We start from the raw sequence: 24,568 nt of genomic DNA on the forward strand, positions 1-24,568 counted from the left end.
AGAAATGTTCAATGTCATCTTCAGGAATTCAGTCTTTTCAGGAATGTGCCTCAGATTTACGGTTTGTAACCATACTTACCAGTGCAATTATGATTATGTTCTCTCCTGCTCGTACAAGATCATTTTATCTCCATGGTTACAGAGCTTCATGATTCCGTTATTCCTTTTTCAACCTGTAACAGGCAAATGAGTATGTGCAGCTGATTTCAGTTCATATGGACCAAAACCAGTAAGTCTGTGCTTCCATTCACAGACTCCTTTCAGGTATATGAGATCTTTATTAAGTATTTGTCTTGTAGTGTGAATGTCTCTCAGTCACAGTCTTCATCTGAGACGGTTGAGATGTAGTGTCTTTTCCTCTGTAGTAATCTGTAGCCAATGTTCATCCCTGTACAGCCCAAGGCAGCACACCTCACACAGGAGGATAAAGCACAGATATCACTCTCTTCTCTCCTCTGTGTCATGCACTCCAGCTCGGGCTAAAGTTCATCATGCTGACTGTCTGTTAAAATACAAACGATATGACGTTTTTTTAAATATTTTTGTACGACTCTTTCCTGCCACTCTCTCCCCTTTTCAGAGTGGCCACTTACCCTTGCATGTCAGCTTATTAAACCAGTGGAACAGAGAGAACCACCCAGAGAGAGAACCAAGTCTTTTACTGTTCCACTGACAGTTAATCACACAGGGACAAGAGGGAGAGAGACCCTGTTGTCTGTCAGACCCCAGAAAACATATTCAACACATGGTATACAAAGTAGGTGGAGCTAGCACTCAAATGTAGGAATCCAAGGTGTGGGCTGCACTGCCAAGCTCTTAAGCCCTTAAACTGGTTTTTAAAAGATATTTAAAACTTTAACGTATCAAATATCAAAACAGAAAGGAATTTATCCACACATATTCATTTATATATAGTGATGCCATAGATGTAAAGGTTGGGGTGTCAGAAAGTCCTAGTTAAATTGGGGTATCTTAGCTCCATCAAGTGATGGCTAGAAAACACTTCCATATACCCCCAGTTGAAATGTGAAATTAGTCATTCACGTAGATTAAATGACATTATATCACAGTTAAGTATAAACAGCATTAGACAGTGCAGGACAAATAAAAAGTGAACCTCACCTAAATGTTGGCCTGTAGGCTGTGGTGGGGCAGTGGATGGGCTTGAATGCGGTGTTTTCGTCTGATTCTCCTGAACGCGTCTGAGGAACTGTTTCACCTCACTGTCATACCTGGACCACTCAGACACAATCCTCACTGCCGCCTTCAGCTTAGGCTCCTTGGTCTTAGGGTTATTACACTGTGGGTACAGCAGTCCAGAGAGCCAGTAATCAAAACACTGTGATCTTTTCCTCTAACAATGCCAAACCACTTTCCCTACATCTGAGCTGACTGTCCAAAACATTACTTGATTTCTAGGGCTATCAGAGCAAGGTGTTTGGATACAGACGAGAAGAAGTGTCCTCTTGCCTGTCGTTCTGAGTACAAACCATATTCATAAGGCATAAGTGTACACTACACATGCATTCAGTTTATATTCAATGAAGAGATGCCATTTTCATAGAGGACATCCATAAAACCTAGATTCAGTGGCACACTGAGCCAAACCGTGAAGTTGGTACATTAAGAATCATCTAAAGTCCTAAAGGTCTAGGGAGTTTTGTAGCCACTGAATATACGTAATGTAAGAACCTAATTCAAATACTCTGAAACACAGGGTGATGTGTCACAGACAGGTTAGGAAACAGACAATGAGAACAGACACATGCAGTTCCTATAGCAGTTAGGGCTTTTGCTTGTTTTTTTAAGATCAGACTTCTTCACTGGTAAACTGAACACGTTTCTCAGTGAACTGAACAGCATGAGATCAAACATAGCCTCTCACATTTCTGGTTGCTATGGACAACCTGTAAGTCAATCAACCAACCACCCAACGAACCGGTCAATCATGCTGCACCAACCACATGGTTTGGTCACAGTGGCTCATGAATTATTAATACCACTGACCAGGTCGATGGTCTTGGCGGTGGCTTTGGAGGTATCATCACACCACGTTTCACACCACAGCCAGTCCTGGGGCAGGGATTTTATCGCCACCTGGTGGATCATGTTGTTGGGGAGGTCCTGCCAAAACAGACAAGATAAAAAATATTTCAGCCAAAAAACGTCTATTTATAAACCGCGAGCAGCTACAGTGTCCAGCTGAATCCTTCCCACAGAAAACCCACATGAGCCACTCAAATAACTATCTTCTCAACTCTCCAAATGCCTACTGGCTGTTCACTGATACAGGCCTCCAGTGACTGGGCAGAGCACCAGTGAGCAGTCTAAATACAGCAGCGAGAGACGATTAAGGAGTCCAAGGAGTGTGCAAAGTGAAAAATGAGAAATGTGTTCATTTAATAAACTGAATGTTTTGTGTTTTCAGGGTGTGCTGTGGGTCTGTAACCTGGTCCAGATTGGAGAGACTGTTGGGGTCTTGGCTCAAAGCTTGGTACTGCCCCCGCAGTCTGTCTCCAGCCGCTATCTTCCTAAACCGCTTCAGATCCACCACATACAACGCACTGCACACAGAGAGAGAGAGAGAGAGAGAGAGGGAAAGAGAGACAGGGAGAGAGAGAGAGGGAGAGGGAGAGAGAGAGAGGGGGGGGGGAGAGAGAGAGAGAGAGAGAGAAAGAGACAGAGAGAAGGGGAGACAAAAACTTCATTCTCATGCTGAAATACAGTGACAAAAGGAAACAAACTGAATTTGATCTGACTACAGAATAGATTATTAATACATATTAATAATTAATGTATTATTAATTCATTCCTGAAAAAAGGACTTTTATGCTCAACTCCTGTGCCCGTGTGTCACATGTTCATCAGAGAATTCTGTACATTTAAGAAGATAAGTTATGATATGTCATGAAGTGAAATCCTGGTATTTCTGTGGCCCAAATATTCATACAAAAGAGAAATCTGAGGGGACTGCTTGAAGTGTAAACCATGAGAGTCACTACGAACAAAATCCATAAAATGAACAGGTTTTTCTAGCACAGATAAAGAGAGAAAATAATTTTCACGCTTGACAGATGCTGACACGTACATACCTGATATGATACTTCCTGTGGCCGAGATGGGAGGCCCAGTAGCCTGTTTTCCAGAAGCGGTATCCCTCCATCTCTTTCCGACTGTCGCAGAACGGCGTGTACCCGTAGGGGGCGCCCTGCAGGTCCAAGTCCCTCAGCTCCTTCAAATCTGCCCGAACAATCTGTGGAAAAGGACAGAACTCAGTCAACGTCCTTTTTACATGCTTAATCTAACCTGCACATAAACAAACCAATGAATGTCTGTTTACTTTTGGTCCAACCACACTCCTAATGCATATATATATATATATATATATATATATATGGACTGTCTTGGATGAGAATGAAGTGGTTGATGAAACCAATCACAGATCTTGTTGTCACCTAGGCAATAATTCATGATTTATGAGTATGAGTCTTAATGACACAGTGTGAGATTACCTGATCAGCATCAACGAAGATGATCTTGTCGACAGCCAAGGGAAAGAGCACGTCCAGGAAGAGGATCTTATAGCCCCAGATGATGCGTTGCTTCTCGGTCTGCTGATGGAGCCAGCGTGGCCATTTATACTGGACCAGTTCATACTGGAAACCATACGCCTCGGCCATACGAGGAATGGTCTCCTACAAGAACACAGTGGGCACTGTGAAGGTTCTAGAAAATGATAAACCACACTGTACACACACAGATCAGTGTTACGATTTCAGCAGAGGAACATTGTCCACACAAAGATTGTGGAGTTAACTTTTGGAGAGAATGGTGGACATTACTGTGTGATGTCCAGCGTGTGAAGGCCTAAAGACTCTTCATTACTGAACCATACCAGTTTACTGTGTCAAAACCAGAATGCACTGCTTACTGGGATGCTTCCCTTTAATACAGCACACCCATTAGAGAGATTAGGATTCTTTGTGTCTCCTGGCAAATGTGCTGACAGTAATTAATTAATCAGAGGAGCTAATCTTAATATCAGTGCCATGAACAAACTATAACGATTTACTGATTCAGGGAAAATCCACCTCATTTATCAAACAGCCACATAAAAAAAGCATTTCACCTCCCACTAGATATAATTCAATATCAACTTTCCTTAACACACCGAGGAAGCCATCAAGACAACACTGTTCCGTATCCATCTCATCATTATGTCTCTCATCATACCCAGTTGTTTATAAATATATCTGACTTGGACTCAGCCTGTGGGACTTAACAGGGTTAGGGTTGGGGTCTATAACAGAACATACACATTACTGATGTGACATTTGACAGCAGAAGGCAATGAGTAAGTAAAGTAAAGGCAGGCAGGCTCTGTTGTAAATGAGTCAGTACAGAGTGCTCTGGAGTAAATGAGTCAGTACTGAGTGCTCTGGAGTAAACGAGTCAGTACTGAGAGCTGTGGAGCAAATGAGTCAGTACTGAGTGCTCTGGAGTAAACAAGTCAGTACTGAGAGCTGTGGAGTAAACGAGTCAGTACTGAGAGCTGTGGAGCAAATGAGTCAGTACTGAGTCAGTACTGAGAGCTGTGGAGTAAGTGAGTCAGTACTGAGTGCTCTGGAGTAAACAAGTCAGTACTGAGAGCTGTGGAGTAAACGAGTCAGTACTGAGAGCTGTGGAGTAAACGAGTCAGTACTGAGAGCTGTGGAGCAAATGAGTCAGTACTGAGTCAGTACTGAGAGCTGTGGAGTAAGTGAGTCAGTACTGAGTGCTCTGGAGTAAACAAGTCAGTACTGAGAGCTGTGGAGTAAACGAGTCAGTACTGAGTGCTCTGGAGTAAATGAGTCAGTACTGAGTGCTCTGGAGTAATCGAGTCAGTACTGAGTGCTCTGGTGTAAATGAGTCAGTACTGAGTGCTCTGGAGTAAATGAGTCAGTGCTAAGTGCTCTGGAGTAATCAAGTCAGTACTGAGTGCTCTGGAGTAAACGAGTCAGTACTGAGTGCTCTGGAGTAAATGAGTCAGTACAGAGTACTCTGGTCTAATTGAGTCAGTACTTAGTGCTCTGGTCTAATCGAGTCAGTACTAAGTGCTCTGGAGTAAACGAGTCAGTACTGAGTGCTCTGGAGTAAACGAGTCAGTACTGAGTGCTCTGGTGTAAATGAGTCAGTACTGAGTGCTCTGGTGAAGGAATTACCTTGAAGGAGGGAGAGAGGTAGTTCTTGAGGAACCAAAACTTTACTGGAGTCTTTGTGTGTTGGAGCACAGAGAGCATCATTATTCTGGCAGATGGAGAAAGAGGCATAGTACAGAAATATGAGGTCTTAGTGTTAGCAGTGTGCTTTGTATGTTTATGTGTGTGTGTGTGTGTGTATTATCTGTGTGAGAGAGTGTCACCTACTTCAGGAAACACTCATACAGGAATATGAGGTCTTAGTGTTAGCAGTGTGTTTTGTGTGTGTGTGTGTGTGTATGTGTGTGTGTGTGTGTCACCTACCTGAGGAAACGCTCATACAAGTGTCCAGAGGCGACAGAGAAGATATTCAGCACATCCTCCTTCTTCTCCCCGTCTTCCACACTCGAACTTCCTGTGATACTACAACAGGGGGCGCCAAACACACATTATTTGACTGGATCACACACAAGCACAAAGAACGAATAGGTGACACCACTAAAAGATCAGCAGAAACTCAAGAGTGCTATCTCATATACAGGTAAGAGAATGATCTCCCGAAATCACACACACATGCATACACAAAAACAGACTCTCTCTCCCGCACACACACACACACACGCATGCACGCACTCCCTGCCTTAAGCCTGGCATACATAATAATTTTTAACTAGCTGACTAAAGTCTTGGAACGTGACATTTAGTATAGGCTAAAATCTCTGCCTCCATTTTTACATCTCTCCATTGAAAAAGAGCACAAGCTAGATGATTTGACAATAACAGTGATTCCACACTGTCCCAAATCATAGGATTCCTTGAAGATTTTACGAAAAGATCATGTCGTGTTGCTCTTTATGGTACAGTTCCTTAAATCTAATGATAAAAAGAACCTGGTCTGATTTGGTTACAGGGTCCCACACAGGGAGATGGTGGGGAAAGCCCAGCCCGTGTCACAGAGGCTGTCAAATGTTTGTTCGCACGTGAACAGACAAACGTTTATTCGCTCTGACGAAAACACAGAGTGAACAAATTCCCGCCGATGTCCAAAGTCAGTCAAGGACAGTCAAATCAAACAGATGATCATATAGTATACAGAGAGATTTACTGTCTCCCTCTTATTTAATGAAGGAAAGACATGAATATAGCAGTTTCTGCATTCTCTCTCCCTCCCCTCAGAGGCTGGCTGCCTCTCCCCAGTAATGAAAAGACAGAGGCAAGGAGAGGACCACTGTATGTACTGCTTTTGAGGGGCAGAGAACCGCTGCGTAATGGGCCTGCACGGTGGAGAGACTGACTTCAGATCAGCAGCTCACACTCTCAGGTAAGCTCTGAATCTGAAACGAGGCAAACTCTGAGGGGGGTTCCACTCAGGGAATCACATTCGCTCTGCCTTTCATGAGCCTGGAACCTACAAAGTCTGAGAGCAGCGGATAACAATGCTTGCATTTAAAGAAGGCGGACCATTTCTGTCTTCATGCTCCCTGGTTTGCTGTCACTACTGTCACTCAAATGTTGGAACTACTCTCCACTGGTAATCTTAACTTTTCCACGTCTAAAAACAGGCACAGAATCAAGCACTCAAATACTCTTTCGATTCTAGCATCCGACAGACCACTTCTACTAACCAAAGTATATACTGCAAGCTTTATACAGTTGGACTCCCATGATGATGACTGATTCATGAACATATCTTGTCAGTGATTATTTATACTGACATGCCATGGTGGATCAGTGATAAATAGCACAGACAAATTACAAACCAGTAGACACTGCTGGCCTCACCAAATGACTTTCTTCCTCTGTATTTTAAGAATGTGACAGAAGTCATTCACTGACGATGACACCGGTTTAATCCTATCCCAAAGCTTCACCTCAGTAGACTACTGTCCACACATATGACTAAAGACATTCATATATTCAGTAAACACCACTGAGACAGTGAACTAAGATGTAAGAAACAGAAGAAATAAAGAGAGACACATCCACTCCCTACCTTTTCTCCAAAGAATTCCACACACTTCACACAGACAGCAGTGAGTGAAAAGACAGATTACAACGTTAACAAGAGCTTAACATGTAACACACACACACACACACACACGCACGCATGCAAATATTTTATAGGGAGGGAAAACAGAGGGATTGGCCCTACCAAACAACTGACTCACCTCAGTACAGAATATAAAATATCAGCCAATCGAGCAAACGGGAGTGATCTAATTTTTTTCCTATAGACAATAACATGACTTAAAAAATACCTAGCCCCTGGCCAGGTTTGTGTCTAACCAAAAAAAGGCAACATTTTGACTAAAAAGGAAAGGCACAGATTCAATGCTCTCTCTCTCTCAGACACACACACACACACACACACACAGAAAAAAAATGATGACACGATGCTCTTTGATAAGAGAAAGTTTGGTCCTGACCTGGTTATGGAATCCCACAATCCTTTGCTTTCAGTGGCTTCACTGAGAAGGTCTTCATTCAGTTTCTCTGGTCTTTTCTGTACCTGCGGAGTGAGAAACAGATGTCTCCATCAAACACCTCCTACAAAAAAAGACATTTCACAGCCATAGAAAACCTCACAAAGCCTCAAAGTGACAGAACAGCTCAGAGGAATTAGAATACTGATCTCAACCCGGCATCCCCCTAATTCAGGCATAGGCAACTGAACCCTAAACATCAAGAGCAATACAGAGCGCACTTCATTCATTTCATTTGGCTCTTCAGGCGATTTACAGAATTTTGATTAGTACGTTTAAGAGTAATAAGTTAGAGTAATAAGTGAGTAATAAGTTAGAGTAATAAGTGAGTGATAAGTTAGAGTAATAAGTTAGAGTAATAAGTGAGAGTAATAAGTTAGAGTAATAAGTGAGTAATAAGTGAGTAATAAGTTAGAGTAATAAGTGAGTAATAAGTGAGTAATAAGTTAGAGTAATAAGTGAGTAATAAGTTTGAGTAATAAGTTAGAGTAATAAGTGAGTAATAAGTTTGAGTAATAAGTTAGAGTAATAAGTGAGTAATAAATTAGAGTAATAAGTTAGAGTAATAAGTGAGTGATAAGTTAGAGTAATAAGTTAGAGTAATAAGTGAGTGATAAGTTAGAGTAATAAGTTAGAGTAATAAGTGAGTGATAAGTTAGAGTAATAAGTGAGTGATAAGTTAGAGTAATAAGTGAGTAAAAAGTTAGAGTAATAAGTGCTCAGTTAACGTTCAGGAGTTCGAGTAGGAGAAGGAGCAGTGAGTTGGCAGTGTTTGTAAAAGTTTGGTGCTGATTCCACACGATGAGCCCTGCTCCTGGTGCTAACCTGATGGATTTACTCACTCGGACTTTGATGATCTTGCTGTGAAAGCTGTTCAGAACTACAATCACGTCTTTGGCGTCAGCTGGAGAGTCCGTCCCGTCGTGTCTGTTTGCGGAGCAAAGTGTCGTCAGCTATAACATCCGCTATCGTCACAGTCATGCTCAGAAAACATACTGCCCTTAACCAGCGCGTGTCGTGACTGCCTGCGATTTTTAACCTTTGTGTTAATTCAACAGACACTGCAGTGGACGGTTACTCCATTCTTCTCTACATATTCAGTTTCCTTTTTTTACTAGTTTCTGCCCTCCACTGCAGTTCCTGCTAAAAAAAAAAACAAAAAAAAACTTTTCAAATAAAAGCTACTCTGTCAGAGGACAAAAAGAAAAGCAAACACCACCAGCCTCTCCTCTGTGATGTGAAAGAAATCAAGAAATCAAGAAAGCTCCGCAGAAAACACACACTGCCTTAGCCAGGTTTTCCTTTTCCCTTTTAAATTAAACCTTGAAAATTTGATAAACATACAAATGAAGGCTGAGACTCACGCTTGTATCTGATAAATCTCCTCCGATCGTCCATCACGTAGCCGGAGGATCCAGGCTCCTGGGTTGGCCTTCAGCTGGAAATATCCCTGTGAGAATACATGAAACTTTACGCTTTTTCCTCGCAAAAACCACACCATAAAATGTTTAACTAAACACAAGTTCTCCACAGCCAGACCATATCATATGATCGACTGTCTAATCATAATACTCTGAGATATGAAGATCAAAGACTGTCAAGCTGTACTCAAAAATGTGAAAAATAGTAAACACAATTTAAAAATAAAATGCTACACGTCGAGGGAAAGCATGAGATAAGGACCCTCACGGGTTACGTCTGGTCTATTTGAGCAAAGAGGTTTTCCAGCCACTTAAAAAAAAAAATCAAAGCAGATTCTAGACTCAGTAAAATTCCTGAGAGGCAATTCAAATAAGGAGTAAGAAAGTGTTGGATCTTTACCAGGTTGGCCATGACGATAGTGTCCTGCATCAGGGGGTTTTGACTCATTCCCAGTGTAAACTGGAGCCCGCGCGGAGGCTGACTGGTCGACAGGTCAAAACAGTGTCCTTCCAACAACAGGTACTCCAGTTCATACTCTGCCTTCACCACACCGTTCACCTGGGAACAGACACGGACAACACCGTCACTGACACAGCAACACCGTCACCGACACGGCAACACCGTCACCGACACGGCAACACCGTCACCGACACAGCAACACCGCCACCGACACAGCAACACCGTCACCGACACAGCAACACCGCCACCGACACAGCAACACCCTCATCAACACAGCAACACCGTCACCGACACAGCAACACCGTCACCGACACGGCAACACCGTCACCGACACGGCAACACCGTCACCGACACAGCAACACCGCCACCGACACAGCAACACCGTCACCGACACAGCAACACCGCCACCGACACAGCAACACCCTCATCAACACAGCAACACCGTCACCGACACAGCAACACCGTCACCGACACAGCAACACCGCCACCGACACAGCAACACCGTCACCGACACAGCAACACCGCCCTAATGCTCACGCTAGAGCACTCTGACTCCACCCCATGACGTGACTGAGTTACCCATTCTATTCACTGACTCAGTAAACAATGCAATGACCTGACATAGTGACAAGTTCAGTGAATGACAAACACCAACATTGACTCAATGATATAAGCACATATACGCAAACAGCCAACCTCACTTCAGCTGTGTAGCAAACCAAAACTTAAGCTCGTATGTCTCCATTCTGCAATCGGGCAGTCTCGTGACCCTGAACAGTTTATGAATGGTATCTATAGCTCTGATTAAAGACAAATAAGATTATTAGATAAGATTAACATCTCACCCAATCAAAATAAAGTGACTGGTTTGTTTTGAGTGTGAGAGCTCTTGTGTGGAGTAAAGATGTGCATGCGGAGAACAGCTTCTTGTGCAAACTGATCACGTGAGGTCACACTTACGCCGAAGTCCATGGCTGAGGGCAGAGCGTGACGTCCGTGGATGCCCGTGTGGAAAAAAAAACAGCAAGTGTGTGAATGAAGTACCTCTTTTAGGTGGATGTTATCTAAGTCGTAGGGACTCCGGACAGACTCCACCATCCAGCTCTCTGGCGTGATCATGTTGAGTGTTAGCAGAGGGGATTCTGGGATGTCTGTGAAGCGAGCCATTGGTCCAGGAGACAGCGAATCATTGCCCAGGAAGGAGACATCTGGCTCCAGCACAAAGCGGTAAAAACTACCAAAACCACAGAGGAGGAGGAAGAGTAAAGAGACAGGGTGAATTCATTGCCTCGTCATTTCATAAAAGCTACTGTCAATAATAGGACTAATTTTCTCATCCTATAACAATTAAAAATGACACACTGATCACACAAAGCAGCTCTCAAAGCATTAATCAAGTTTCATTAACACATCTGAACACTCAATGCACTGTTACAGTTCCTTTTGGCTCTGTTAGGACAAACACACAGATAAACGTAGCAGAAACATCCAGGGTTTCACTAAACCAGAATTCAGTTTTGCCCCAGCAACTCAAACATCACCAAGAAAACTTGTCAGGCAAGATGACTAGACTCAGGATTGTAAGAGAAACTACTTTAGTGTCAACAAAATATCCAAACATTTCCTGATCAGGAATATCATTTCTCCTTAACAGTGAGCACACAGCCGCACGCTTGAGCTCTTTAATGAGATCTGAGGGTTTTGGGAGTATCCTGGACCAAACTAATCGGACTTTGGCACTGAAACTTGAAACGGGAATTGATGGACTTTGTTTGACAAGCGGGTTTTTGTTAACCACTGAATTTGGCAGTGGAGAGTGCCTGGAGAATGCTCTGATAAAAGCCCTCATATAGTCAGTCTCCACAGAAGAATCTGTCTATAAAACACATCATGTTGCATCGCGGCTACGGTCAAAATAACGAGACAAACTCTCCCTTCAGTTGTCTGCAACCTGTCAGTTCATTTGTATTCTTTTACAGCAAATGGAAATTTCTATTGCTCTTGTCCAGGGACACAGCTAAAAGAGCTTTGAAAAAACAAAACAAAACAAAACAAAAAAAACCCTTTAATGACAGTCGAGGCAGCAGTTCAAACTCTAGGGGTGATATTACATTGTCGCTGTTACGCAACCAGTCAGGACAAACAGCTTCAGAATGTTCTGGATGTTCTGTCGTTGTCCTGGGAGACGGTGACATTAGTGCTCCTATCACATCCATTTTTCTTGGTTCTCTTTCGGCACATCAGAAAACAAACAGACCACATAATTCAGGACACGTTCAAAACTGCGGCAGTTTGTCCTTTTTCACAGTCCCCTTCTTCTGCAGCACCCCAAACTACACGGTCTGTTCAGAAAAGCAAAAGATCAGAGGGCCCAAAGCAACGAGGCCCAGAATGAAGCAGCGGGTTACAGACAGGTGTACAGGAGGAGGAGGAGGAGGAGGAGGAGGAGCTGGGTGGCTGCAGGTTCTACAGTCTTGCCAACCCCCTCTGGGATACAGCCTAATTAAGTGTTTTTAATTAAGAGTCTTACCTCTTCAGGGGCATCTCTGACAGCTTGGCCCTGCAGTTCATGAAGACCTGCAGTTTCATGTTGACCACCTGACCGAGCACCTGTGAGGGAAAACAGGGCAGACAGTAGGATTTACTGCCTGAGTGTACGTGACCCATGTGCTCACAACATTCAAACCTCCAGGTCTCTCACACTCCAATACACCTCGCATCACACGGTCATGCACTCCTCAACTGGGAAACAAGAGGTCACCGACCTTCCCATCAAACACTAGACTCGCAGTGCTGTCCATAAATTTAACTGTGTTATAGAAGTGGCTGACAAAATGCATCCAAACGAGACCAGAGGCTGTGTCTTATTTCGCATTCCTGTTTGGATGGATGAGTGTGTGAGACAGATGGTAGGACAGCATAAGTCCTGAGCTTTGTTGAGTACTGTACTATACTGAGGGCACCAGACTCAGGCCCTGTGTCAGAACCACAGCATGCCGCAAGAACAGGACGTGACTGGAGGCCCAGGCAAACAGAGCACTAGTCAGAGCAACACACACACACACACACACACACACAGACAAAGACACACATACACACACACACACACTGACACACATACACACAAAGACACACACAAACACACACACACAGACACAGACACAGACACACACACACACACATACACAGACCTGGTTTGTGCCAGTGAGTCAACTTTTTCGTGCAGACAATGAATGAACCCGTCTGAACAGAATGATACTGTTCTTTTTTTAAACAAATGACACAGCTGTTACCATCTGACTGTGAAAACCTAAAAACGTGTGTGTGTGTGTGTGTGTGTGTGTGTGTCTGTGCATGTGTGTGTGTGTGTGTGTGTGTGTGTGTGTGTGTGTGTGTGTGTGTGCGTGCGTGCGTGCGTGCGCGCGCGTGTGTGTGTGTCTGTGTGTGTTTATCTGTGCGTGCGTGTGTGTGTGTGTCTGTGTCTGTGTCTGTGTGTGTGTGTGTGCGTGCGTGCGCGTGTGTGTGCGTGTGTGTGTGTGTGTGTCTGTGTGTGTGTGTGTGTGAGACGAGACAGCAGTCTTCTCTTCACTTCGGTGAAGCTCTCCTGTATGTCTTGCTTTCTAACTTTTTAAAAAAAATGTATTGTCAAGTTTTTTCTGAAGTAACCTTTCATTTGACTTCACAGCGAGAGATTTAAATATGAACACGACAAGGGAGAAAACCTGGGCGACAGTGAACTGGCAGGAAGGCATCCAGGAGTATGAATATGACACTTACAAGTGTATTAAAAGTCAGCACAGTGGAAAAGGAGACAACTCACAATCAGTAAGGAAGACATCTTCTGGGCTTCTCTCGACAGAGGGTCCACCATGGCAACCACGTCGTAGAAAACTTTGTCCTCTTGTGGGGAAAGCTGGAGAACACTAAAACAAACACGACACAAACAGTTACACCAACAACATCTCAGAAATACTACAAAAATAGATTTAAAAAAAACAAAAACACAACACTAAAACACTCTACTCCTTATATCGTACCTGTGTTTGTCCTTTGGAAACCTGAAGTCTTTCCTGGCCTCCCCTTTGGGAGCAGCCATGAGGAGAGCGTCCACTTTCATGATCAGATCACTGGCCCTGTGGACAAAAAAATAATCAGCGAATGTCCAGGAGCATCAGCCCATGTGTACACTCACTTCTCACCTCATACACAGTAAGACCAGAGACAGCTGTGACTGCTAACAGATCATAACCTCCGTTACTAATCCACATACAGCCACTGACTTTACAACAATTTACAACAATACAACTGAAAATAGCAAAACCCATGTTTGAACATAAACTCATTGTTAGTTTTCGGGCCACGTAAAGTGAAAACTGTTTAAGGGCTTATGATAGAGGCTGGCTTGTCTCCACACATTTGAACGGGGAGAAGTAAAAACACTTCTAGGTACTTTTTTCCTTTCAGGGTGACTTTGGCTTTGATTTTCTCAGCTGAGGTACGCAGCGTAATTTTCTCCAGCAAATGGAAATCCTCCACATTGAAGACCTCCTCCTCCTTAAAGGGTCCGAGGACCTGTTACAGAGATGACACAACACACAAACACACACGTTACCGTAAAGAGAGAGGAGAGGACAGGCAAGAGCACAGACTGAGCAAAAGTTTTCATATCCCTCCATTCCGACCAACTTGTTTTTTTTTTTTTTTTGCCAAATCTCTTTTCCCATAAGTAAGAAACTCAGGACAACTTCCACAGAGAACGCTACGCTTAACTTAAAAAATGACTAATGTAGACAAGCAACTGAGGAGTCTATCTCTCTTAAGCAGCCTCTTGTCTCCAGATGAGAGGGATTGCTATCTGAATGCGTATGGTGGACAGTTCTGAAGTGTAAGCTAAAAAAACCCAAAACAAAACAAAACAAAAAATGTTCCTCTCAATGTTCTGTGGATGTTAGTTTGGAGATGATTTTTTTTTAGGATGGTTGGAGATGTTAGCGTTCCCAAACGGGCTTGAGCCAATTCGAAATGCAGCTGCAATAGTTTTGAGGAGAAAACAAAAGAAAATGTGAAGACAGCAGCCCTGTCCTGTGTGGAGCTGTCAATTTCACCAGTTGATAGGCAATTTTTTACACCACTCCCCAGCGATGGAGCAGCCTCCCGACCAGTGACTGAGATTCAGAAACACTCTCAATCTTTTATGTCTCAACTGAAAAACTGAAAAAAATACTCATTTAGTCAAGCCTAGGGGGAAATATGTTAAAGCCAGACATTCTTCTGCAGTTAGGTTAACTCAGACAAAGAGCTGACTGGGAACCAGAACCATACAGTTTTCTGGTGCACTGGACCGTCAGGTCCGGTGGTCACTGCTGACAGTGCGTGTTTTGGTGGTATGTTGAAGTCTCACAGAGCCCAGATCCATCTGGTCCAGCCACAGACGCTGGAAAGCATTTTGAGTTGGGGGTGCTGAAGGTCAGTGGCATACATAGAGTGTATAGTACAGTGTCATACTTTATGCCGTACTTGTATCCAATTGAACTAAAAAGACGGGATTCATTTCTATCTAATGATCTTAGCCAAAGAACCTCACACTAGGCAGAAACCCAAAACGATTATAAATCTGCACAGTGCACACCAAAGGACATGAAAATTGTGAAACTTAGTTTGGCATACCAGTGATATAGGCTTATGCAATATGCAAATCAAAAGTAATCATTTTCAACTCAGTTATCAAAAACTGCACTAACAATACATACATCAGTTCAGTAACTTTAACTCTTACTACTGCTGAATTAACAGGCAATGGTGAATGTTTCGAAGACCAGATACAGAAAAAGGGCCAACTTTAACTACTTGGTAAACACTGTAAACATCAGAGCAACCACAGAAATCAGGCACGGGAGAGAAGGGAGATAAGAGATCACTGAGCTGGAGCCGCGGTTAGAAAAAGACACCGTGTCTAAAGCAGAATCATCACTCGTCCTTGAAAGTTTCGCTTTGGGGTTTTTGAAAAAAAATCAGAAATTCTCTTTTGTGACATTTTGAACAATGCTACACACGTGCGTGCGGTGTGTGTTATGTGTGTAACAGAAATTACGTCCCTCTGCGTCAATCGTAATCGGCAAAGACAACTCTGACTGGTTAATACACATTTTGAAAATAAGTAAATCAAACATAAAAACGAAATCTCCACCCTCTCTGCCTATAGTCTTACACTAAACCCAAAATATCCCAGTATAAAAAAAACACTTAATAATAATATATATGTTTTAATTGCCATTGAAGTTAAACAATGCAGAAAAAGCATGGGGCGCTGCAGTGCCCTCAGCATCCCCACGCCCTGCATCTGTGGGTCCAGCTCCATTCACGTCGCATCCCCAAACTGTCGACTGCCCCCCACCCCACCCCCACCTGTCTGCTCAGACACTGCTGTTTTACATTCACACACACACGGCCTACGTGTGTGTCAGTCCACATGCATCAAGGCTGTCTGTGGCATCAGTAGCTTTGTCCTCGGAAACTTTGACATGTGAGTACTAACGTCACTCTTTCTCTCTTATGCATGGAGCTCCTGCCCTAGGTCATGGACACACACATGCATGGAGCTCCTGCCCTAGGCCACGGACACACACATGCGTGGAGCTCCTGCCCTAGGCCACGGACACACACATGCGTGGAGCTCCTGCCCTAGGCCACGGACACACGCATGAAGGGTGAGCGACCGGTCAGACTGGGCGTGTTCAACCGGCTACCAAGATAACCGTCAGCTTAAGCCTGCGAGAAGACCTCTTCGCCTCTGTGTGCCAGTCTAAGTGCCAACCCCAATGCCAACCCTACTGTCACTGGCACAACAGGCTTGATCAGGGGACTGTGTGCCTGGGATCCTGTAAAGCTGCTTTGTGTCGATGTCTATAGTGAAGTATATGCTGTCACAGATGAAACTGGGCTGACTTGCTGAGGGCAGATCAAGGCTGAGGAGAGGAACAGAGATACAGCAGAGAGTAGGAACTCAATGTGGGAAGACGACGCGATCTTTACCCTGCCGTTGCTGACGACCGCCCTCTGTCCTGGTGCCAGCTTCAGAACCTCCTGACAGAACTTCTGTTGGCTACGCAGAAAATCCACCTCCAGAGTGTTGAACTTCTTCTCAAAGGCATCTTGATCCATGCCCTATGGAAACAAAGACAAAAAAACAAACAAACAAACAACGTTTAAGCGTGGCCAGGCCCATGAAATAAAGCCTAAGTAACCACATAGCCGGCCGGGGAACTTTTTTTTTTCTCTCTCTCATGAAAGACAGCTAGATCTCTGTGGAGCTTTGTTCATCAATTCAGCCAGAGAACCGCACAGGAGAGACAGGAAAGTGTGGATGGACACAGCAGTGATTACTAATAAAGGGCGGGAAAAAAACCCCATAACGGTTCCCATGGTGATGTGGTACACCAGACCAGACTGCAATTAGATATCACTAGACATTAAGATAACATTGAACAAGGGATAACATGACCTTATGTAGCATATACAGTATTTATATATATATGTGTGTCTGTGTGTGTGTGTCTGTGTGTGTGTGTCTGTGTGTGTGTGCACATATGTACAATATCAAGCAATAATATAAAGCAATAGATAGCAATAATATCCAATCTGGCTGTCATAAAGAGCGTAACCATGGCGACCACAAAACATTACTCAATCACAGAGCTTTTTTTTGTGTGTTACATTCGTAATTAGACGCTGGTTCCGTTGACGGTTAGAAAAAAATCACGATTGTGCTCAGTTTGCAGAGTCAGATTATTAGTGTTTTCCTGCCAGAGGGAAAAAAACGACCGCATCAGCACAGCAGGAGAGTGTGTCTGGCATAAATATTAAAAATCACCGTGTTATAGCTTCAGCTTTCAGAGCTCCACAGTGGAATAGCTGTATGCAGTTTTTCTTTGCATTAAACTAAACTCTTCCCTCAAGGTTCTTTTTTTGGACAGAACAGTGGGTTTCAGGGCCAAATAGCATCTCTCAGTATTTTACAGGCTCTCTTATCTGACACGGGGCATAAGCAATAGGCTCAGCGGGATTGGGGGGGTTTGAAGTCGGGGGAGGGAGAAACTTTTGAAAGCTCTTCATTCTGTGGCTGGCAGGAGGGAACAAATGTCATTGAAACCATAGTTCACATGTTTGTAGTGTTTGTAGTTTGTAGTGTTTGTAGGTAAAATAGCTTGTAGAGAATTCACTAACCCTTACATCAACCTGATCTGAGTCAAGTGAGACTCCATATTCTTTCAGACAGCTCTGCAGTAAGGTTATTTTAGAGAAAACATTTTACGTGTCTTTAAAACTATCACATGGTACAGAGACTACGTCATGCATGCGTGTAAAGGCTCAAAAGTTCGATCAGTTAGGGTCATCACAGAATCAAGCGCAACATTTAAAGCTTTTTAAATACGGTCACAGGCTGGTGTAGCATGTAAAGTTGCGCAGGATAAGTTTAGCACGACTCGAAATTTCAAATTGAACAAACCTTTATGGTCAGGTCCTTCATCTTGGTTCCCTGTTTGAGGAGCTGCACGTTCTCCTCTTTGAGTATCTTCTGGACAAAGTCAAACGCGTGTTTGCTCCTCTGGGTGAGGAGAGAGGCCCAGATAGCCCTGCACAGGACTGTGTTCTCCTCTGTAGGTTTTCCACGAGGATTACAGATTACCCCAACACGACTGCTGGAGCTGGATCTCTGTGGAGATGCACAAGAAGAGATCAGAACCTTACACAATCTCAACATGGACGGAGAAAACTTCACAAACTCTGAACAACAAGAATGGAAGCTTAGTGAAGAGCCTTCTATTCTGAAACACCAAAAAAAAGGGCCAAGACATAATTTTTTTTGAAGATCACTTTGCAGTGAAGGGTACATGCACACAGACATCTCTCTCTAGACTGAACGAAATTGTTAAGATCAGCTCTTCTGGCACGACGTCTTACGTGAAAGTTTGATAAATCCGGTTTCTTCCTGGGCAAATCTGTGCACCTGGCTTTACAATCCCAAACATTTTAAAACACTGCATCCTGTACACTCGCCACCAGCAGTCCTCCACTTACAGTGTCACATTCATAATCCATTAAAATTATAACTCATGGATTACAATTTATAGTTTGAGTCAATCGTAAAAAGGTTACAAATTCTGTGTATCATCTCTCTCTCTCTCTCTCTCTCTCGCTTTTTTTTAAAAATATATATTCCTATACACCTGTCTGTCACTAAAATCTCTCAGTACAGTATAGTACAGTACAGTACAGTACAGAAGGACAACATGCCTTTTTTCTTTTTTTTTTTTTTTGGCTCATTCATTCCCAGCATCACAACTATCTGTCCGTGGAGGAGTTCCAGAGATAAATCGTTTTGAATTTAATTACTCAGGGCGTGCGTCTCGCGCTCTCCGTGGACGGCGCCTTTCCTGCGGATATGACTAATTGGAAACAATAAACAGTTTTCTGCTCACCATATGTTTCACCGCGTTCAACAGCAGTTCCCTCCCAGCTGCCTCCTCACCATCAGCAACAACCCAAACGGTCACGGCATAAACCACCTCCTCATCTACAAAGGAGAACAATGAGGCGTCCAGCCGCAGTTAAGACGCCATGCAGTGCTTAAGAGGGTGGGAGCTAGTAAAGCTAGTAAAACTCATTCAGAGGAAGGAAAAAAAACCGAAAAAAAAAACCAGGAGGGTTGAATTTTGCTGCGTCTGCATGTGAGCGCTTGGAGGAACACATTTCAGGTGTTTTTTTACGCTTTTAGTTTTACTGCTGGAGATGGAGCAGTAAAATAAAACCAGAGCAGTTCTTTTCAGAGAAACTGTTAAAGAAGTACAGTTTGGTTTTAGACAAAACAGAAGATTTAGCCTTTGGTCTGACATGACTGCACTGGTCTTACCCAAGCTATTCAGCAGAGCAGTGTATTAATCAAAACACTCCTTATTCAATAAACACAAAACACACATTGGTATTTGATTATCTACAGATACTTAAAAATTTCAGCATCCCACTGTTGTTTATGTGTCTGCAAGTAATGCTTTTGATTTTTTTTTGTTAAGACTTAGGCCATGTACATATGAACCCATCAGGACAAGCTGGTGTAATACAGTCACAATGTACACAATTCAGTTCTTTCACCCCTCCAAAAAAAATCTCGCTATACGTAAAACACGAAGAGAATCTTCACTTTCTCTTTAAGGCAGAGAGCACCTTGTTCCCTTACCGTTCTTGGTCAGATACTTCATTTTCTTAGAAACGACTGCCGTCTTGTCCCTGTTGTCCAAATACGAAAACACGGTTGCGTCTTGCCAATCGTCCACGACTGTCAAATTCAAACAAATTCAAATGAGTAATGGGAACACGCTAAGTTACGTTACTGGTAATGCGTAAATTAAAAAAAGGTCGGTGTTACCTGGGGTGGAAGTGAAGTCGAGATATCTCCTCTCGGTGTTAAGTATTGTGGGGTTAATGCGTGGAACCACGTTGGACTGGTCCATTAGGAAGTCCAGTACATCCGCATGCTCGGAAATCTCGCCCTGTATATGAATGGAGATATCTCAGCACAGCCGAAGGGTGGAAAGCCAGCGAAACGTGAGTCGTTCCCAAAAAACTAAAACGAGGGCACGCTCCCTCTCTTTCTTCGGTTTAAAACACCTTGAACAGGTTCAGGTAAGACGTTTCAATAAATTTACCAAACAAGAAACTAGTCAAGTTATTTTTATTCTTCAGGACCAACGACCACAGCGAGTGCTGAACTAGTCAACCGGTTGAGAAGAGATCCTGTGAGACTCGGTGAGTATTGGGCGGTCCAGGATAAGGGTTAAACCTGGTGTCGTTCTCTCTCGCCCGCTCTGCTTACCATAAAGACGGCTCTCTGAAAGAAGTTTGTAGCATCCATGATCCTCTGGAGAAGGATGGTCTCCAGTTCTTCTGGATCCATCTCCTCTCTACTGAGGGGAACGCCGTTAAAGAGAGCTAACGGGAGGGGCCCCAGGCCGCTCTTACGGTAGAACACTCCCCCAGCCTAAAACCAACGAACAAAACACATACATACCAATGCTATCTATTCAACAGCTCAAGAATGCAACAAGCCATGGTTTGCTTCAGACTGTATTCTCCATAGCAATCGTATAAGAGAATATAAATATGCAGAACAGTAAAAAGATTCTTGGTTTTACTTGACCAGAAAAGATTTCATTGTGCTCACATAAGTCTTGTTCTCGATTGCTCAAAGGAACCTAAACGCATTGGTTCACAGGACCTTTCTTTCAGAACATTTCTTTCATCATGTGAACGAGTATGTATGACTTCTTCTATATGAATTCACAAGAAGCCTATTCACATAAATAGTTAAGTTTGCATATAATAAAGTACTAAACACTACATTATTATGAAGCATATTATAATGTTCTACAGAAAGTTTTAAAAAAGTCCTAATGTACCTTCCGTTTGTCATCGTAGCTGGAGTCCACTCCAAGAATTCCGGCAGTGCTAGCTTTGGGAAATTTCCTCTTCAGATATGCTGTCACTGTATCCACAGTCAACGTGTCTCCAATATCCACTTTGTTATACATCTACAAATGCACAAAGGGTCATCCTTACTATCAAAAGAATGTACAACAGAATCCAAATTCTCTTTTTTTTTTTCTCCCTCAAAAGAAACTCTCGCCTCGGGCAAACCCTCTCTCCTGGTTTTATTCAAGCACAGCTCTGGACAGCAGGTCCTTTGAGAGAGCGACATGAAACATAAACCTGTGAGACAGATCAAAGTGGCCTCACTGTTCAAACACTGATCTTACACTGAAGGTGAAAAGGAACGGTAATGTAATTCTAACGGTGTGCTGTGTCAGAGAGACTTCTGCTGGTCCTGATACTCACAGACACCATTGAAAGGAAAGCTTGGGCTACGTCATACTCTTCCGCAATGTAGTTAAACACCCTGAAGAAAGCAACGCCAGCATCCAAAAATCCGTCCACTTTTTCATCCGTATTAACCACAAACACAAAGCCAATCCTAAAAAAAAAAAAAATATCAGAGAGAAATAAATGTATTAGTCTTCCTGTAGCATGCGTTCCCCCCCCCCCCCCCCCCATTCAAACTCAGAAGAAGAGAAGCACAGTATCCATAGTAATCGTATAAACATGCGTGAGGAGGGAGTAGAAGACTGTAATTGTCTGTATTGTCTGGATAAACAGCTTACCTCAGAGGGACCTTATGTTTGTAAAACAGCTCGGCTAGCTTCACCAGCTCTATGGCTTCTTCACTTGTTGGATCAACAAACAGCACCTAGAAAAATCAATACCTCCAGTTCTAATTTTCAATAAGTCATTCATTTTAACGTACGCAGCGCTACGGGGGTAAAATATTATATTTGTGTAATTTTATTTTGCACAAGGACACCAAAAGTGAACTTTCAAGATTCTATAAATAATAGGCACGTCACTACTTTTCTCCATGAATACACCGTAATTTAAGAAAGGAGAAAACTACAGTTTACTGCAGCATACAGACACCATATATAACGGAACAGTCGCCAAACCTTCGTCCCGTTTCAATCTGAAAGGAACCAGGAAATCTCACACTGAAGAGGACTGTATGGTGTGTTTCGGTTATTCTGTCTGCTGAACTGTGTGCAGCCGGCCTCGCTCACCAGATTGAAGAGGTTCCTCCGGATTTGCCGAATCACTCCGGGGAAGGTGGCTCTGAGGAGCTCCTGCAGGCCGGAGGGCCAGTTCTGATACATGGAGTCTCTCTCAATGTCATTCACCCACTGCAACACAGGAAAACAAGAGGAAACAACACTCAATATGAAAACAAATCATATGACACTGACTAAACGCTGGTACACACACAAACGATTAGAGGACCAAACACTCCAGGAGAAGTTAACCTGTAAAGGTTGGTTTGTTTATTCTGTCTTTGCTAATGCAAGCATTTAATGACTGATAGGTAAAAGAAAGTCATTTTAAACGTTGGTGGTATGAATAAGCACATGGCACACCACAGTAAAGGAATCAGTATCTTTACTGAAAGCGTTTATCATGTGAAGCGTTAGAGGAGGGAGGGAGGGAGGGAGGTGAAATCCTCTGGGAGCAATGATGGATGACGGTGTTCTCACTCCCTCTGGTCGGGGAGCGTATGTGAGGTTAGCAGCCACAGGCAGCCAAGTCTTCAGTTACAGCAGAAACTGAGAGAAGGAGCACTGCACACCTCCACAGGCCTGAGTCCTACCTTACAAACACACAGATTCTCACAGCTGCACTGCTCCTCACGCACACACTGAGGCCAGAGCAGGTAACAAGCTCCAGAAAACAACATCCATATGCTGACACACGGCGCAGAGGAGTGAAGAGAGAGTGAGGTGTGTTCTTCTGTTTTAAATCGGCGTGTTTGACCGAACCATCTGTCTCAGGAGCGATTTTCGCAAGACTCTGATGCATCCCCCGTCTGGTACCACTGTAATGACTGAATACATGTAAACGCGTCTTGATCCGGAGGTGACCTGACATATGAACTCTCACCACTATGGCAGAATGTCGAATGTCCAGGGCGTAGCTGTCATCCACGGGATGAACGGGCAGTCGCAGCATTTTAGCCTGGCTGTCCCCGGTGACGCCCAGATTATGCAGGCCTTCCAGGACCTTTGCCTCGCTACGGATCACCTCCAGAATACTGTTAAAAAAAACCAAAACAGCCTAAAACACAGTCTGGGAATGTACTGGGTTACTGCACTAGGGCCAGATGTCTGAGAGAGAGAGAGAGAGAGAGAGAGAGAGAGAGAGAGAGAGAGAGAGAGAGAGAGAGAGAGAGAGAGAGAGAGAAAAACAGACAGAGAGACAAAAAGATATGGAAAGAAGGAAAGAAAGAAAGAAAGAAAGAAAGAAAGAAAGAAAGAAAGAAACACTCTAAGGGTGCTTGACAATACATTGAATTTAGGAATGGCCAAAGATCAGATGTACTCTTGGGTGTGTATGAATATGAAGGCATTACCATGTAAATGTATATGTATAAGCAATGAAGTTAAATCAGCTGGGAGATCTGGAATGGCAGAAGTGTCTAGACTGTTTCTAGAATACTGCAGTGAGCTCTTACCTGAAGGGGTCGTGTACATCCAGGTCAATGTGAAGGCCATTAATGAAGAGGTTGGCGTCTCCAGGGTGGAGTCCCATTGAGTCACTCAGACGCTGCAGATCACAAACAGGTTACTCCAATTACAACGTGTCAGTTCAACACCACAACCACATTCCTGACAACCATGATAATGTTTATTTTGAGGGTGCCATGATCCTGCATAGGCTCTAGGTGTCCTGAGAGAGAGGGGTGTCTAAACCTCGTGTTAACAATGGAAACATCATCTTTCTCCACTGTGTGTCTTCTGTGCTCCAGAGTATACATTCTGAGTTTAGCCCTGATGGACCGCAGGGATGAAAAATGAATCTAATTTGGGTGGAACTATATTGGTTATCCCAACGGGACAGTTCTTTGGGCATAAAACAAAGTTTTAGGCTCAGACACTGATCAAACTTGGTCAAACAAGCCCACCTCACCTGTTTGTTAATGAAGTCAGTTGGAAAAACATAAAAGTATGAAGGATTAAAACAAAAAAACCTCTCAGGTACGCCTCTAAAGCAAACTCAGAAAGATCCCAGGTGGACACTCAGAGGCATTTAACAGTGTCGGCAACTTTTTTTTTTAAGGCGTACGTGAGTGTTTATGGAAGCCTACCTTTTGGTTTTCCTCAATCTCTTTTCTCATTTCTTGGTTTACGGCCACTTTTGTCAGTGATCTGTGGGGACAGTAAAACATGTACAGTCACCGACAGAGGCTCTCTGCATCCCAGGCGGGTCATTAAAAAGCCGTTTTAATCTCCAAAAAACCTGCGCTGCCCTCAGATTGGTATATCTGCTGCTGACTCACTGTAAATGGAAGGTGCAGAGCTGAGTCAGCACATTGCACTCATTGTGCTGTAAACCTGTCCATGGCTGAAGAAACTCAAAGTCAAAGCGGAGCAGTAA

General features: G+C 43.5%; 1 protein-coding gene across 1 annotated transcript in view; it reads right to left on the reverse strand.

Moving 5' to 3' along the window:
• Window positions 1-307: 307 nt before the first annotated feature.
• LOC115822164 (UDP-glucose:glycoprotein glucosyltransferase 2-like) overlaps window positions 308-24,568 on the reverse strand; it is a 28,838-nt gene continuing 4,577 nt past the window's right edge. Inside the window, exons 11-40 of the mRNA XM_030785859.1 lie at window positions 24,279-24,339; window positions 23,646-23,737; window positions 23,075-23,225; window positions 22,204-22,323; window positions 21,754-21,839; window positions 21,431-21,566; window positions 20,995-21,126; window positions 20,412-20,576; window positions 19,965-20,088; window positions 19,776-19,874; window positions 19,021-19,115; window positions 18,048-18,254; window positions 16,574-16,705; window positions 13,980-14,113; window positions 13,579-13,674; window positions 13,362-13,464; window positions 12,072-12,151; window positions 10,586-10,775; window positions 9,482-9,640; window positions 9,025-9,110; window positions 8,503-8,587; window positions 7,604-7,686; window positions 5,502-5,600; window positions 5,202-5,286; window positions 3,513-3,695; window positions 3,093-3,253; window positions 2,450-2,564; window positions 2,008-2,124; window positions 1,123-1,300; window positions 308-502 (exon numbers count right to left, since the gene is read on the reverse strand). Of these exons, the coding sequence (XP_030641719.1) occupies window positions 480-502; window positions 1,123-1,300; window positions 2,008-2,124; window positions 2,450-2,564; window positions 3,093-3,253; window positions 3,513-3,695; window positions 5,202-5,286; window positions 5,502-5,600; window positions 7,604-7,686; window positions 8,503-8,587; window positions 9,025-9,110; window positions 9,482-9,640; window positions 10,586-10,775; window positions 12,072-12,151; window positions 13,362-13,464; window positions 13,579-13,674; window positions 13,980-14,113; window positions 16,574-16,705; window positions 18,048-18,254; window positions 19,021-19,115; window positions 19,776-19,874; window positions 19,965-20,088; window positions 20,412-20,576; window positions 20,995-21,126; window positions 21,431-21,566; window positions 21,754-21,839; window positions 22,204-22,323; window positions 23,075-23,225; window positions 23,646-23,737; window positions 24,279-24,339 (3,577 nt within the window). The 3' untranslated portion in view covers window positions 308-479. The remainder of the gene's footprint in view (window positions 503-1,122; window positions 1,301-2,007; window positions 2,125-2,449; window positions 2,565-3,092; window positions 3,254-3,512; window positions 3,696-5,201; window positions 5,287-5,501; window positions 5,601-7,603; window positions 7,687-8,502; window positions 8,588-9,024; window positions 9,111-9,481; window positions 9,641-10,585; window positions 10,776-12,071; window positions 12,152-13,361; window positions 13,465-13,578; window positions 13,675-13,979; window positions 14,114-16,573; window positions 16,706-18,047; window positions 18,255-19,020; window positions 19,116-19,775; window positions 19,875-19,964; window positions 20,089-20,411; window positions 20,577-20,994; window positions 21,127-21,430; window positions 21,567-21,753; window positions 21,840-22,203; window positions 22,324-23,074; window positions 23,226-23,645; window positions 23,738-24,278; window positions 24,340-24,568) is intronic.

The sequence above is a fragment of the Chanos chanos genome, chromosome 10 (assembly GCF_902362185.1).
Source record: "Chanos chanos chromosome 10, fChaCha1.1, whole genome shotgun sequence".
Taxonomy (NCBI): domain Eukaryota; kingdom Metazoa; phylum Chordata; class Actinopteri; order Gonorynchiformes; family Chanidae; genus Chanos; species Chanos chanos.